General features: G+C 40.2%; 3 protein-coding genes across 4 annotated transcripts; 2 read left to right on the forward strand and 1 right to left on the reverse strand.

Annotated features, from left to right (window-relative positions):
- Positions 1-3,939: 3,939 nt before the first annotated feature.
- Positions 3,940-7,134, forward strand: LOC136545410 (mitochondrial import inner membrane translocase subunit TIM10-like). Of its 2 annotated transcripts, none has more exons than XM_066537429.1 (7): positions 3,940-4,068; positions 4,188-4,241; positions 5,021-5,073; positions 5,320-5,358; positions 6,022-6,091; positions 6,391-6,573; positions 6,886-7,134. In XM_066537429.1, the coding sequence occupies exons 2-6, from the start codon at positions 4,200-4,202 to the stop codon at positions 6,490-6,492; spliced, it is 306 nt and encodes a 101-aa protein (XP_066393526.1). In that variant the 5' UTR covers positions 3,940-4,068; positions 4,188-4,199; the 3' UTR covers positions 6,493-6,573; positions 6,886-7,134. The 2 variants fall into 2 exon arrangements, with proteins under 2 accessions (XP_066393526.1, XP_066393527.1); XM_066537430.1 differs by having other exon boundaries at positions 3,946-4,073.
- A 115-nt stretch (positions 7,135-7,249) lies between these two features.
- On the forward strand, positions 7,250-9,503 carry LOC136545409 (DIMBOA UDP-glucosyltransferase BX8-like). Its single transcript, XM_066537427.1, has 2 exons — positions 7,250-8,414; positions 8,501-9,503. Exons 1-2 carry the CDS (start codon positions 7,907-7,909, stop codon positions 9,445-9,447), a joined length of 1,455 nt encoding a protein of 484 aa, XP_066393524.1. The 5' UTR covers positions 7,250-7,906; the 3' UTR covers positions 9,448-9,503.
- A 1,558-nt stretch (positions 9,504-11,061) lies between these two features.
- LOC136545411 (protein phosphatase inhibitor 2-like) lies at positions 11,062-16,127 on the reverse strand. Its single transcript, XM_066537431.1, has 5 exons — positions 15,971-16,127; positions 13,816-13,886; positions 12,435-12,550; positions 12,173-12,340; positions 11,062-11,592 (listed from the first exon to the last, which is right to left on the reverse strand). The coding sequence occupies exons 2-5, from the start codon at positions 13,818-13,820 to the stop codon at positions 11,384-11,386; spliced, it is 498 nt and encodes a 165-aa protein (XP_066393528.1). The 5' UTR covers positions 13,821-13,886; positions 15,971-16,127; the 3' UTR covers positions 11,062-11,383.
- Positions 16,128-16,527: the final 400 nt, after the last annotated feature.

Here is a 16,527-nt window from a genome sequence, read left to right on the forward strand (position 1 = left end):
ATTTATTGATTAATAAAAAATTACTTATATTATATTGTATTTTTTCTTTGTTTACTTTCTACAAAATAGACATAATAGATATTTTATAGTCTATATCTAATGATAAAAAACTTATTAATTATTTTTTGCAAGGGACTGACTTATATATGTATTTCATGCATATTCATATTTTTACTTTGCATGACACCTTGTTTATTTTAACATGCAATTAGTTTGCAACCCTGCCATTAACAATGGTGACCCTTGTTGCATCACATATATTAAGTCATGAATCTGAATTTTGACTTTTAACTTTATTTTTATTGACTGCTACAAATTTTTTTTCTCAAGTTAAAACTCTTGTGCTTATTGTATCTTTTACTAACTCACATTTTGGACTATTTTAAAATAAGGATTTCAGGTCGTATAGTACATTTCTAAATACTACAATAGCATATGCAGTCATTTGAAACTTGCACCATGTCACCTAAGTGATAGAGCTTGAAATGAGATCTCGGATGGGGGCAATAGTGCTAATCTTAAGAGAATTTTTAATCCTATTAGGCCTTCTAATGATCGAATTACTCTAGAGTAATGTTAAAGGGCCAAAAATATATAGCCATCAGTAGTCTCCCATAATTCTTAAGATGATTGAATTTTCCTATCAAGAAATTATACGTGCAGTTATGGTTATACTATCAATATAGACGTGTTAAACATTTAGTTAAAATATATAAATATAGATAAAGTAACAACCTATATAAATTATGTCATGGTTACTAATATGGCTTTTTAAAAAAATGTTAGCATCATTAATATATTAACAATAACATATAGATTTATCACTCATGTTATACTGACACAATAGGTATGCTTACATTAATCAAATCTTAATATATTAATATTAATAGAAGTGGGTAATGTACAAACATCTACCTGCTCTATGGTTATTTAAACAATTTTTAATGGAAGATATTGATTATCTTTTAGATGTATATTTGAGAGGATATTTAACTTTCTTAGTAATGAGATGAAAATTGGGTTACATAAATTATTTATTGTAATAGGAGTACGTGGGTAATTAGATGCAAATTTAGGTCTACTTTAGATCATGTTTCTTAATGGCATACATGGGAAGTTTAAATATAGAGTCATGAGTTATTTTATGTTGTTTTATGTAATTGCAGAGGTGGGTAATTATTTAGAAAATAGAATAGATCCAATAGCTATTATTATCAATGATGATTAGGTTATACCGAATTGGTGGTCAAATGTTTTAGATTTTTGTGAAAATTTTCTAGAATCTATCATTTATTTTCCTATTGTGTCTCGTGAGGACTAACGTAGAGACTCCATTAAAGACCTCTAGTTAGCATTTCTAGTATTTATCTTTTTTAGCCTGACATGCATTTAGTTTAAACCTAATCATAAGATATATAAACTCTTATTACATACCTTTCTGTGACTTCACAAATTATAGTTTAGCTTTCGATTTTAACCAAGTTGTACAATATTTCCACATGTTAAATAGAAACTCTAGTGTTTTTTATTTTTTATTCAAAATTTATTTTTATTAAAAAGAGTTTAGATCTTAGTAATATTTTTTTCCACATGGCAATTAAGAAACTCAGAGTGTGCCCTACCACTGAACTTGTTGAATTTTGTTATATCACAGAATTATACGTGCGAAGTATTATTTTATATATCATAGAGCGCTAAAAATTTAATTACTAATATTGATATGACATAATGTTTTAGTTACAATGTATAAAGTTTTTAAAACAACTTATGAAATTCATTATTAGGGAGTACTATTATAATTTAAAGGGAATTGCCGGTGTTATGTTATTTCTATGTGGTTTGTCAAATAAACATTTTCCATGCTTATAAGCTATTAAAATAAATATTTATCCTAATGTATATATGTTTACTTGGTATACATGGTCAAACATAGCATTATGGTTATTTAATTATATAGTTGTAGAAGTTTGTAATTTAGAAATATATATGTCTCGTATATACATGGTCAAACATAGTTTTGTGATTATTTAATTTCATAGTTGTAGAAATTTATAATTTAGAAATATATATGTCTTATACTTTATGAATATTGATTTTTTGTAATAGCATATATTAGTATTTACATATAGATTTGAGAGAGCTGGGTAATTTAGATGCAATGTGAGAGGGTTTTGTGAATTATGTTTCATAATGACAAAATGGGTAATTTAGATATAAATTTAGGGGGTTATTTTGAATTATTTTTTATAATGACATGTGTGGGTAATTTATATACAAATTTAGGGGGTTATTTTGAATTATCTCTCATAATGGCAGAGATGGGTAATTTATATGCAAAATTAGCACGTTACTTTATATATTTTTTTATAATGGCAGAGGTGGGTAATTTTTTTATAAATTATAATAGATCTAATGGCTATTATCGGAGATGATGATTAGAGTCTACCAAATTAAAGGCCATATATTTCTGATTATTGTGAGAATTTCTAGGATTTATCTTTTTTTCTAGCGCGTCTGGTAAGAGTTAACGTGGTGCCTCCGTTGAAGCCTCCAATTAGTAATAGTAAGTTTACTTGGTATACATGATCAAATATAGCATTATGGTTATTTAATTATACAGCTGTAGAAGTTTGTAATTTAGAAATATATGTCCCGTATATACATGGTCAAACATAGCTTTGTGATTATTTAATTTCATAGTTATAGAAATTTATAATTTAGAAATATATGTCTCATACTTTATGAATATTGATTTTTTTGTAATAGCATATATTAGTATTTACATATAGATTTGAGAGAGCCGGATAATTTAGATGCAATGTGAGAGGGTTTTGTGAATTATGTTTCATAATGACAAAATGGATAATTTAGATACAAATTTAGGGAGTTATTTTGAATTATTTTTCATAATGACATGCGTGGGTAATTTATATATAAATTTAGGGGGTTATTTTGAATTATCTCTCGTAATGGCAGAGGTGAGTAATTTATATGCAAAAATAGGGGGTTACTTTATATATTTTTCATAATGGTAGAGGTGGGTAATTTTTTTATAAATTACAATAGATCCAATGGCTATTATTGGAGATGATGATTAGAGTCTACCATATTAAAGACCATATATTTCTGATTATTGTGAGAATTTCTAGGATTTATCTTTTTTTCTAGCGCGTCTGGTGAGAGTTAATGTGATGCCTTCGTTGGAGCCTCTAGATGTTTCTGATTATTGTGAGAATTTCTAGGATTTATATTTTTTCCTAGCGCGTCTGGTGAGAGTTAACGTGATGCCTCCGTTGGAGCCTCCAATTAATAATAGTAAGATTTAAGAAAGTTACATTTTCATCTTAGTGAATTGATACATCAAAAGTGATTTATTCACATGCTAAAAAAAGCGATTTATTCACACCCTAAGTAGCATTAAAAAATCACAACTTTTCACATAGCCTCATATGAAGATAAAACTTATATGAAATTTCTATTGCTCAAGGACATCTACGTCTTCGAAGGGCACAACATTCTTTCATTTGAAGCCAAAATAATTGATAAAATATTTAGTTCTATATTTGTATTTCTGAACATTATATCTATTATTTCAGCAGCACGGTTGCTTTAAAAGAAAAGGCCGTGAACTGCAAAGTTGAATCTTTCGACAAGTCCTACAATTTTATCTTCATCCGAGATTGAGAAAAAAAAAGTTATGATTTTTTAAGAAGCTCTATGCATAAAAGGAAATACTTCTGATTCAAATGGTTGCATATGAAATTCCGCAAATTGAATTGGTGCAATTTTTCATGCCATTTCAATTGGAAATAAGGGTCCAATAAGGATACAATTTTATATTTTTATTTTGGTAATTTTTTAGAAAACAAATTGAAAATAAAAAATATGAGGCAGTTTTATGGGCCGCCGTGAAGGGCTGTAGGCCCACATCGCATTTCGTCTTCGCGCAAAAGCTCATCGTGTCCGCTTCGATCGGAACCCTAGCTGCTGTCATCGTGCTGGCCGTTCCGCGATCCGCCGGCGGCATCCGTCAGCAGCGCCACCGCGCCCCTGTTGCTGGTCAATCCGGTGTGGTAGCTTCGCGCCCCCCTCTCATTTCATCTTGCTTGGGTTCTGGGCTCTCGTTTTTCTTGGATCTTAGATTGACCCGATCCCCTGATTGCTTGCTCTCTGTTGCTTTCTTGAAGTGAGCTGCAACTATGGCCGCGGGTGCTGCGCCGACCAATATGCAGAAGGAGCAGGTGTGCGCCTTCTTTGCAGATTACCTTGCCCGAGTTCAAATTATATCTTTGCTGTACACGGTGATCTGAGGAAACGAGGATTTTCTTATTTCGCTCAAACGAACAAGCATGCCAAATAGTTGGTTTGAGCAAGTAAATTTGTACCTTAAGATCGATTTGTCACCTTGTGCTGCCTAGATTTGTCACCCTGTAATAAACTAAGAGGAAAGCATGACTATGATTTTTAAGAAATAAAGTATACGGGTTGAGAATGATGCTTGGGGAGGTGAATTTTACATGACTTCCATGAGAAACCCTGATACTGATGCACTGTGTGATGATTTGGGTGATTTTGAAAGGGGAACAAAATCAATTGAACTATGATATTGCTTAGACAGTTACACTTATTTACTTTATATGTTATACTGATACTAAGTAGAGAATGTTTTTCTTTTTCATATTTGCCTTTCCATCGAGTAGCATTGCACACTGACCAAATAACTGCACAGCTTATACTAGTCCAATTTTTCAAGAGAGAGAAATATTTCTGCACTACTCAGGAATTTTTTGTAGATGATGGTTTCAAGTGGTGATGTCTAAGAACAAGTAGGATTTGTAGCAATTAGTGTGACCATTGATCTCCAAAGTTTTCTGATATTCAGTTTCAAATTTGTTTTACGTGAGATGCTTTATTCTATCTTTTCCTCTGGTTGCTTCTTCTACATGTAAACAATTGCATTCAGATTTTTAATTATTAATTGAAGCTTTTCTGAGATCATTCATTTTATGCGTCTCAATAGAAGTTTGGATTGGTGGAGAAAGAGATGGAGTATAGGGTTGACCTTCTCAATCGGTGAGTGATATTTCTTTGATTCTATCTTAAACTATATCAGGAGCTTTGAGCTTTGATGCAGCAGCTGAAGTTCAGTTTTCTATTTATACCACTGGAATTTGTCTTGTATGTGACATTGTCTTTTGTTCTTAAATCAAATCATATTCGAAGTCATTGCAGGAAGCAGCATTACACTTTGAACTCTAGAATGGATAAATTTATGTCTGCCAGTTTATCTGATATTCCATCTTTGTTTCACTATTACAGGCTTACACATACATGTTTTGACAAGTGCATCGAGAAGAGGTACACCTGAATTTAGCATGTATTTTTTCATTATCCTTTACGTTTCTCTAAATTGCTGTTACATCTGCATCTTTCCTTCTTTTTTTTTTTGGTATTAGCATTTGTATATGTGAAGTACATCAGATCAATGTTATATGTGCTTCTGTTAACCCATGTGTGGTATGAAGATTTGCTGATAAGCAAGTGACATAACTGCACAAGTAATTAAGTGGGCACCTTCTTGATGTATTAGCCTGTTTTCGCACCCCTAGTGTTGTGTTGTCCGTAGTAGCTGCCTTTTGCTGGGTGTGTTGGTTTGGCTGAAGTTTGTTGGCTCACGTTGGTGACCAGTAGTTTTATGTTTTGCGCACTAGCAAAAAGTGAAGGGGCCCTATGCTCTGTTACTGTCTAGTTGTTATATCTGCATCGTTTGCTACCATCGTTAAACACTTGCTTGCGTAAACTCTGTAATTTCATTGCTACAAGTAATGAAATTTGGGTGTGCCCTGGTGTGGAGTGTGTGACATGAAGATAATCATATGATACATTTAAACTATTTAAGACAACCATAGCACCTCCCAGTATTAAAGTTTGCTTTCTTGGATTCATTGCCATGGTGTCATTAAATACACGAACTCATGAATTATATGTGATTGATTTAGATTGTACTCACTGTATCTCTAGGCACAAAGATGCTGAGCTCAATATGGGTGAGAACAGCTGCATTGATCGATGTGTTTCCAAGTATTGGCAGGCAAGTTTGTTTCTGTGTTCTTGGTCCATTCCATATTGAATGTTCATCTTGTTTTCAGCAGTTTTATAGCTTTTATCAGTGAAAAAAGATAATTTGTTTACAATGAATGAACTAGCTTAAAATGTGAAATGCTGAATTTGGAGACATCTATAGTATTGCACTTTTGTGCTTGTTACTGGGACACATATTTTAGCACCAAGGAGTATTGATCTTTATAGACTAGTGCTATGGGAAAAAGACAACCTCATTAGTTCTTGGTTTCTACAGCAAAATAATTTTTTATTGTTTCTTTGCTTCAGCCTGGTGCAAGCGGTAGAGTCTTACCGCCTGTGACCGGAAGGTCCCGGGTTCGAGTCGCGGTCTTCTCGCATTGCACAGGCGAGGTTAAGGCTTGCCACTGACACCCTTCTCCAGACCCCGCACAGAGCGGGAGCTCTCTGCACTGGGTATGCCCCCTTTTTTCGTTGCTTCAGCCTCAAAAGGTACTGCTCTCTTTTCCTTTGGGATTCATGTCTAAGAAGCTAATAAATTTGGTTATATATAATTTTCCATGTTCTAGCTATGGCATCATATGTTTGAACTGCACTTGTTTGCATGGATCTAGTATTTACCGTGCCTTCATATTTATTGGAGCATAAAATAGCTCAGATTGGATGCCTAAGGCTCCCTGTCTCACTTTGCTTTAGTCTATACCAATGCAGAAACTAGAATTACCCACAATGACATTCAATTAGCATTCACTTTCCCCTCAATTCAGTTGAGTTCTCACTGTCCTTTCCATATTACTTCTCCAGGTGACTAATCTAGTCGGACAGCTTCTTGGAAATCAGCCTAAAATGTGAACTGAGATGAAATTTTGTTTGTGGTGTATTTCTTCAATTTTAGTTCTAGGGTTTGATGGATTACTAGGCCAACTAGTGATACGTGATAAGTTCGAGAGAGAAATTACATCTCAAATTATTAGCATTGTATTGTTCGGACATGATGGAGAAACCTAGTTGTGAGGCTTTTGATACAAAATTCTACATCCACATTTTGTTTGAGCTCCCGAATTCTACTTTTATCAGCACATATGTGCAACCTCACTGAAAATATAAGCTACTCCCTCCACTCACAAATAGGAGACCTTATATGATTGTTGTTTTTAAGTCAAACATTACAAGGTGGTGTGGGCTTTGCCCCTGGGGGGCGGAGGCCCTATCGTCATGTTCATGGGCTAGGATAGCTTGTCGTTCTCCTGGGCTGAAATTAGCAGAATGTCCTGTTCGTTATGAAGCCGTCTCGTTTATTACCAAACAAAAGTGAAAAAAATGCCACTGTGCACAACAAACTACATTGGGATACACCAACAGGTGTCAAACAACACCGCACTTCCAGAGCCTTAAACTTCCAGAGCGTTAGATGTCAGTGTGCATATGAGTCCGGGCGTGTGAATCCTTTTGGCACCATATAACATCCAAAAAAAGACAAATGTGTTACTTCTAGCACATTGTCACGCAAACACTTGACTGGAAGCAAAACAAAGCAGGATTGCAGAGAGTTTTGGTGCGACTGGAAGTCCGAACAAGGAACGTCTGTCTCTTAGGCTTAATCCCCAGCGGCAAAAGCTCGCCTTTCTGTTTACTTTGCACGGTAACGACAGCACACACGGCACAAGCAACCTCCTCTTCACATGCCTCGTTAGGCTAGCTGCATGCCAATGCAGCTCCTCTCTCGCCAACCTTTGCCAGGAAAGCCTGATGCCAGTGTCATCAGCCGACAGTCCGACACCAATCTTTCTCAGACAGCACGCAGCACACCACACCAGCAGCACCGATGGCGGGCGACGGACGTGCTCCCACCGGCCGCCGCGTCGTGATGTTCCCGTTCCCGTTCGGGAGCCACACCACGCAGATGCTCCAGCTCGGGGAGCTCCTCCGCGCGCGGGGCCTGGGCGTCACCGTGCTCCACACCGACTTCAACGCGCCGGACCCGACGTGCCACCCGGAGATCACCTTCGTGTCCATCCGCGAGTCCCTCCCCGCCGACGTTGTCGCCAGCCCCGACATGGTGGAGCAGATGATCGGGCTCAACGCCGCCTGCGAGGCGCCGTTCCAAGCGGCCCTCGCCGAGGAGCTGCTGGCGCGCGGTACTACTACCGGTGGCCAGCAGGGGCCGCGCGAGGTCGCCTGCGTGGTGGTCGACGGGCAGTGGTACAAGATGCTGGGCGCGGCCACGCGTGTCGCCGTCCCCGCGCTCGCGCTGCGCGCCGACGGCGCTGCCACGTTCCTCAGCATGCTCGACACCCCGCGCCTCGTCGCCGACGGCTACCTCCCCATCAAAGGCACGTTCTTCGATCTCCGTGGAAGACACTCTGTAATCTTTGTGCCACCGACTGGTAATAGTGTTTACTTTCTTGCATGCATGCAGAAGAGCGGCTGGACGAGGTGGTGCCGGGCCTGGAGCCGCTCCGCGTGCGCGACCTGATCCGCATGGACGGCAGCGACGACGAGACGGTGCTCCGTTTCATTACCTCCAACGCCGAGGCCGTGCGGGCGTCGTCGGCGGGCGTGGTGCTGAACACATTCGAGGGCATCGAGGGCCGCGAGCTGGCCAAGATCCGGCGCGAGCTGTCCGGCCGCCCGGCCTTCGCGGTGGGGCCGCTGCACCTGCAGGCGTCCCCGGCGGCAGCCGTGGGGGCCGGGCGAGGGCAGTTCCAGCACGCGCCGGACTGCAGCTGCCTGGCGTGGCTGGACGCGCGGCCGCCGCGCTCCGTGCTGTACGTCAGCATGGGCAGCATGGCGCGCGTGGACCGCGCCGTGTTCGAGGAGACGGCGTGGGCGCTGGCGGCCAGCGGCGTGCCGTTCCTGTGGGTCCTCCGCCCTGGCTCCGTCGTCCGTGGCGGCGCCGGCGGCGCCGGCGCGGACGCGGACGCGGAGGACGAGGTGCCTCGGGTCCCGGAGGAGCTCCGCGAGACGGTGAGGCACAGGGGCAAGATCGTGGCGTGGGCGCCGCAGAGGGAGGTCCTGGTGCACCCGGCGGTGGGTGGGTTCTGGACGCACTGCGGCTGGAACTCCATGGTGGAGGCCATCTCCGAGGGGGTGCCCATGCTCGTGCAGCCGTGCTTCGCGGAGCAGATCGTGAACGCGAGGTACGTGACGCACCAGTGGGGCGTCGGGTTCGAGGTCGGGAAGCCGCTCGAGAGGACAGCCATGGCGAGGATGATCAGAAGGCTGATGGCTGGGGAACTGGGCCCGCATCAGGGGCCGAGGGAGAGGGCTCGGCTTCTGATGACGCAGGCGAAGCAGTGTGTTGCTGAGGGAGGAGCAGCTAGTTTGGCTCTCGATGGTCTGGTGGAGTACATTTCCTCGCTTTGATCGATCTCAGCTTTCAGGTTTGAGCATGAGGAGGACGCTCTGAATAATGAACTGCATGTCATGTCCTGATTTATCTATGTATAATAAGGATCTGCCTTTGAGTGATATACCGCTACATGGACGACGACATCCCGCGATGGGTGCCGCGATTGGAAACCACGCCACCCTTCTTCCTCCTTGCCTGCACCGCCCTTGTCCCGCTTTTGCTCGCACATGCTGCCTCACGCACCCCTCTTCCGCCACCTCCTCCATCGATCTTCCATCACCCGCAGCTGATGGCTCCCGCCGCCTCACCCGCCTTCCACCGCCGCCCGCCTCGACCTTGTCCTCCCCCAATCACACGGTTGCCGACAACCACTTCGGCACAACGTCCTCACCGCCATCTCCCACCGCCCCCCGCGTACGGCGCCCCTGTCTTCTCGCCCCACCCATCTCCCACCGTCCACAAACCCTCTTTTGCATCCACAGATGAGCGAACCCCTCTTGGAACCCTAACCACCGGCCTTAGGCAACTCTTCTTCTTCTTCCTCTCCGGTAGGGTGCGGATGGGTCGCGCGAGTGCACGCCATTGCGTGTTTAAGTTTGCCAAAGGGAAGCTTTGTGGAGATGTTCGCTTGCTGTACACGAATGATGCTGGGGGTTTCGCTGATCCCTGTGCTTCAGAACCACACGCCTCGTGAGGCATCCTGAAAGGCTTCACATGTCGTTCAGGAATCAGGACTCACCATTAACATGTCCAAAACTAAAATTGTTCCCATAAGATGCGAGAACATCTCTATGGACAGCAGTGGACAGCATTTTGATTGACTTCCCTGGCAAATACTCCTTCTGTTCCTGAATAAATAGATTTCTGAAGTTGTCTTAAGTCAAAAAATTTAAACTTTAACCGAATTTGTAGAAAAAACATCAAGATTTATGATATCAAACTAATATCATTAGATGTACCCTGGAATATATTTTCATAATATGCTCATTTTATATCATAGATATTGTTACTCTTTTTTTTATAAAGTTAGTCAACTTAAAAAGTTCGACTGACACGGATTCTAGGAATTGATTTATTTGGGGACAGAGGGAGTATTTGAGATGACCCATGCTGACCATGAATACGAGACTCCTGTGAAACGTACACGTGCAACCTCTAACAGAAGATCGGCCGCAGATTGCCGAGCTAGAAAGGAAGGTTGCTTTCCTCGGCCAATAAGACAGAGAGAACCTCTAAAATCAGATGCTCTTCAGCTCTTGGACAGCAGGTTGCGTGAGGTGATGAGCATGTCGGTAATGAACTTACTGTATTTTGGGATTGGGATTGGGATACCAGGCCTTGGATTCGACCAGGAGCTCGCTAACGAAGTAGAGCGCTCGTGTCGTGGCACCTTCTGCTTCTGGCCTATCTTGGGTTCTTGGCCCACTTCACCTCGAATTCAAGGCCCGTCAAGCTAATTACACACCTTTACGCTCTGTAGGCTCGTCAAGTAACACATTTCGCAATTGCATAGCCCTAGTCCAATTGGTAAAATTCGATCTAGCGCAACAACACACCAATAATCACACTGATTCAACACAGATTATGCCAAATTAAAAAAAAGGATAACTGAGTTCAGCATCAAGCAGTTTGCCATGGTTGAAACATATTTTCTCAGTTAAAAATGTTGAGTCACCAACCAAAATGGAGCAACGAACATTCGACCAAGCAGCCAACTCCACTACAATTCTCGGTCATCAAAGCAATTTTGGCACACCAGCATCTCAAAACAAAACAAGAGCAACAACTGTATTGCACATACAATGATACAATAAAGCACCCAGTGCCAAATCACTGATCCAGCACACACAAAGCACTGTTAGCATACTTAGGCAAACTGCATGCTTCTGCCTCGATGGGCTGTCCTAGCTTTGTAAATAACAGAGGAATCAGGACCTTCATATGAACTCCTCATGTTTGCGGTGAGGACTTTATGTCGTCATTCAACGCTCTTTTCCCCACGCCTTTGTGTTCGGTGTTGGTGGCAGCTCTGTTATCCTCATCGGCCTCCTCAACAGTAAGGGATCCAGTGCTCATCAGTTCCTTAACCTTGTGGTACTCATCGTAGTGGGCACGGCGATGCTCCTTGAAACTCAATCTTGTTGTGTCAGCTTCTGGGTCTACATGGAACCAAACATATCACAGTATGTCCAATTGTATTACAAAAAGACACTGCTGAAACATCTGGGAACAGTGCAATGCTAATTGTGTACTACGACAGCAGTGAACAAGTAATAGTAGATCACACTTTATAATGATATAATGGCATGGTATTTAACATTTGTTCGTGCCATATATGTACCTTGGGTTCTAAGATGAAATCTGTCTTGCTTAAGGAACAGCAAGAACAATGAGGTTTGCCTTGTCCAATGCTAGGAAATTGAGAATGTGTCTAATTAATTGGATCAGTTATGAACTTAAGGAAGCTAGAGCAGAATGGAGTTGCATTGTTTCACTAGTGGAAATAAATGAAAGTGTGAACTACTCTGCCAACCAAACATCAAACTGCCCATCTTTAGCTAGGACATACATAATAATCAAGACTGATTTTTAAACTTTTCTTGTTCACAGAGGAAGAAATAATTATGTTATCTTAATTTGACCCGTTTAACTGTCTTACCAAAACGAATAAGAGAACAAATATGAGCACAGTCCTGTAACCAGAATAATAAAATTGTAGTAGCTGGGCAAGAAGTTTACCATCATCTTGTTCTATGGCATCTGTATCATAATCTGACGATCCCCAACCGTCATCCTTTGAATTGCTATTGCTTGAAGAAGCCACACCATTTAAGGCTGTTAAGATAGCTTCAGCCTGGACAGTCTCATCAAGACATTTGTCGAAAGGACGTGTTGGCGACAGTGACCCTAGAAGACAAGAAGTGAGCCAAATAATCATGTGCACACTAGCGAGTACTTAAAGTGGTCAGATATAGTATGATGCAGGTGGCAAGATGTCTACCATCATCATCTATCATAGGGTGATATGGTGTCTTTGGCTCTGTTATCTTCTGCCTCACTGGTTTGTTTGACTCAATTTCATACAAATTGTCCTCATTCCACTTCACACGGCGAGAGCTACAGGAAAAGGGTCCAAGCATCATCAGAAGCTAAATCAAGAAAATGGCCACAAGAATATGGACCTATCACATATGTGATACATGTAACAAGAGATATGCACATTTCTGAAGTCATTCCTTCAGAGTGCCATCACAAGAAACAGAGTCAATTGATGTTTTTTTTTTCATTTTTAAGACAAGACATTTTACATATTGTCTCTACTGACCCTTCCAATTTTGAGATGCAAGGTTCTGAAACCAATCAAAATCAATGCAAGTAGTGCCAATAAAAAAAAAAGCAATGTCTGTATACATGATGAAAAGCAATGTTCCTTCCATCATCTCAGTTCTTAACTCTCAAATATTCATCACACAATAACCAAATGAGCACTATTTAGTATTGGAAAGGAAATAAATTAATTTCAAATAAAAACATGAGTTCACGCATTCAAGTGAATACTACCATTTGTTTTCATGAAATGCAACTGATTTCATCAATAAAGACTTTGACAACAAAGTGTATTGGAATTGGATATAACAACCAGGCTGTACCAAAGTTATAACACAGTCCCTCAATTTCACAATATTTGTCAACCTCGCCATCCACAAAGGCAAGGGAAGCACCAAACATAACAAAAAATATTAGCGAGTAGCTTATATACCCGTTTTAAATATTCTTTCGCAATACTTAGGATGGGGTAGAGCACAGAAACATCTCAATAAGAATACAATACAATATTATTCCAAAGTGTATAAACATTTTGAAATGATATGGTCCATGAGTCATATACATGCAAATTCTGTTAGCACTTAATTTATATCTTAATCTCCCTGTATGTCCAATGTAAACTGTAACACTGGTACAATATAGTAGTAAGAGTGAAGTAGGTAGTCCTTAGACAAAAGTGCTGCATTGCTTAATAGATTATGAGAAGAGAAAAAAAGGTTTAGCGTGTCAGATTTCAGCATAGAAATGATAAATATACCATAGGCCTTTTTTTATAATAAATACAGCAGGGGAGGCCCCCACTGTTAGGATTTTATTAAAAGAAAAGTAAAACTACTGTACAGAAGTGCAAAGAACACAAGAAGGGGAACTATGCCATAGGCCTTATAAGACATTTTTTCTGATCCATTGCTTACAAATTGCTAAGTTCAAACATGAGTACTAGCTGAGAATGAATAGGTAGAGAGTTACAAATGAATGGGTCTTGTTTATATGCATCAGACTCCATAAACTGTTTGTAACAGAAATTCAGAGATGGAGAAACTAGGAGTACTGACCTCATGCTTGAAGTGCTTTAATTTCACACTAATGAAAAGTGAATGGTGCTCGCACAATCTTTACACAAAATCTGCTGATGTAAGGTAAATCATTAGTCCATTACACTAATTCTTCATTTTTTTTCATTAGCTCAAGTTTTCATTCAAGAATAAATGAAATTATATAATAATATCAGAAAGTAAGATATAGTTTCAAGTTGGATATAACATATGAGCTGACAATGGCGTTTGTATGAACCAAGGAAAGAATGCACAGCCATTTTCCCACATCTATTCATTTGATATTGTCAAATGTTGATGATCCATAATTGATTCATTGTAATAATAAATCAATAAGAGAACGCACTGTGCATGACAATTACAGCTGAACCAGGAGTACGTAAAGTATACATCGAGGGAACACATTAGGCATATGAAAGGTCACTGATGTAAGTGATGCTGCCTACGGAGGTACAAAGAAAACTCAGCTGGAAGATCTCTGAATGTACAGTTGTTGCAAAATTAGTCAGATTGGTGAAAATAGTAAACCATACTATGTTAACACATAAGTGAGTAAACAACCATATCCTTCCCTTCTTGATATTAAACATACAAAGAGCCATATCCCACATATGTGAGTGTTTTGCTGTATAAAGAATTTTTATACAGTTATAACATTATGGCATGCACTTATAAATTTCAAATAGCTGGTGCCCTGTCCTTGTATACAATAGAACACGTGCCTGGTCTTTCTGATGTATGCTATAGTAACCATATCACAATGGCTTCTTATATGAACAAGCTAGATAGAGCCATATCCCACATAGGTGCATGTTCATGTGAAAGAGAGAGCAAAACGTGACTAACTGAATATAGAACACAAATATGGTTGTGAAGTGTATTGTTTTAAGCCAGTTTTACTACAGAAAAGGGTACGGAAATAATCTTTTAATTAGAAAATAGAATGGGTTCTAACTCGCATGGACACTATGGGACAACTCAAGTTTCTCTAATCTATTCACTTTGTAAATTGAGCAAGATAGATTCATTAATGTTACTAGATAAGACTATAAATGTTCAGTGGCATAGAATTTTTCGATCCACACAGACCAGTGCCGTGGATTCATGCACCTCTGATAACAACAAATGGCTTCTTTCTAATTAACAAAAATAGCAATATGTGTAAGGATGAAGAATCCTTTCCCCCCTTTTGTTCCCTCAACGGATAAATTGTTCTTAGCCAGAATGATTGGCCTAGTGCACCGGATTTGGGCAATACAAGGAACCATCTGCAGCAACCTATGGCCAGTTTCATGGAAAAATATGCAGCTATCAACCAAACGTACATTACTATCAGTCCACCAATAGCACCATAAAGGCATTAACACCCCCAACCTAGCTGGCTTGGCTAGTAGTGCTCAATTATCTTTTCCACCATTGATCATATCTGCAAGTATCACTTACAGCAATTGTGGCGTACAAAAGAACTACCACACTAATATAAGCAAGATCATGTGCAAGTTTGGGACGATAAACAGAATATTGTGCAGTGGCAAATTGACTCGCCCGTCGATATCACTCAACTTGAGCATTGCAGATTGTTTAATATTATGCGCAAATTGCAGATGGGCTCTTATTCAAGTTGTGCTATGATTCCAGGATATGTTGCCCACTTCAGTCAGAGCTTCTTAGTATGCCCACCCCTCCTAACAGGCCAATGCTTCTTCAACTGAGATGAATTTTGCTTGAGCATGGTCACATGGGTAAAGCTATTGCAGCTTATGGGAATTTGAACAAATGTAACCAACACTGCCAAGTTGGGAATCATATCAACAATTTTTAGTCAAAGACGCCTAGGTGGCAATTTGTCTTAAGATTATTGCAATCTGTGTCCATTTTTACAAGTCCATCCAACTGATTGGATATATGAGATTAACGAGCAATATGTGCAGAGCAAGAGCAGGGGCGGACCCAACAAAGGACATGGTTGTACACATGTACGCCGATATTTTTTTTTTTTTTTTGCAAAAGAACGAAATTAGGAGGCATAATGATACATGTATACACTTGCAATTAGATCAGATCCGATTATAAAAAAAAAAGCCAGAATAGCTTAGATTACTCTTCGGGTGCTCGGCTTCGCACAGAAGGAAGGGAATACAAGGGGCGGGCATACCTTGTTGGTGCTCGTTGCCGGAGAAGGGCCCGACGAAGACCTGGGAACCTCGCGTAGGGCGGCGGCGGTAACTGAGTCGTCGCCGAGGGAGAGAGCACGCGGGGAAACGGCGGGGAAGGTGGGGAGAAGGCACCCACACGGCACGGGCTCCTGGAACATGGGCCGTTCCTTTTTCTTCGAACAATATATATTCTTTTGTAATTTCCTTGTTGACTGTCCGCATACATTGCTACAGTCAGTAGGACAGGACTGTCCATAATTTACAATTTTGTACTCCCTCCGTCCACAAAAGAATATAATTCTAGAACAATATCATATTTAATATATCAAGTTTAGCCAATTATAGATAAAAAAATATAAGTATTTATAATATAAAATAAATACCATTAGATTAGTTACAAAATGTATTTTTATAATAAATAGATTTGGAGCCATAAATGTGAATATTATTTACTAGAAACTTGTCAAATGTGAAGAGCTTAAACTGGCACGAATACCATAGTTGTATCCTTTTGAGGATAAAGGTAGTATTAAAAAATTATATAGATAATGGTTCC

The sequence above is a fragment of the Miscanthus floridulus genome, chromosome 3, assembly GCF_019320115.1.
Source record: "Miscanthus floridulus cultivar M001 chromosome 3, ASM1932011v1, whole genome shotgun sequence".
NCBI lineage: Eukaryota > Viridiplantae > Streptophyta > Magnoliopsida > Poales > Poaceae > Miscanthus > Miscanthus floridulus.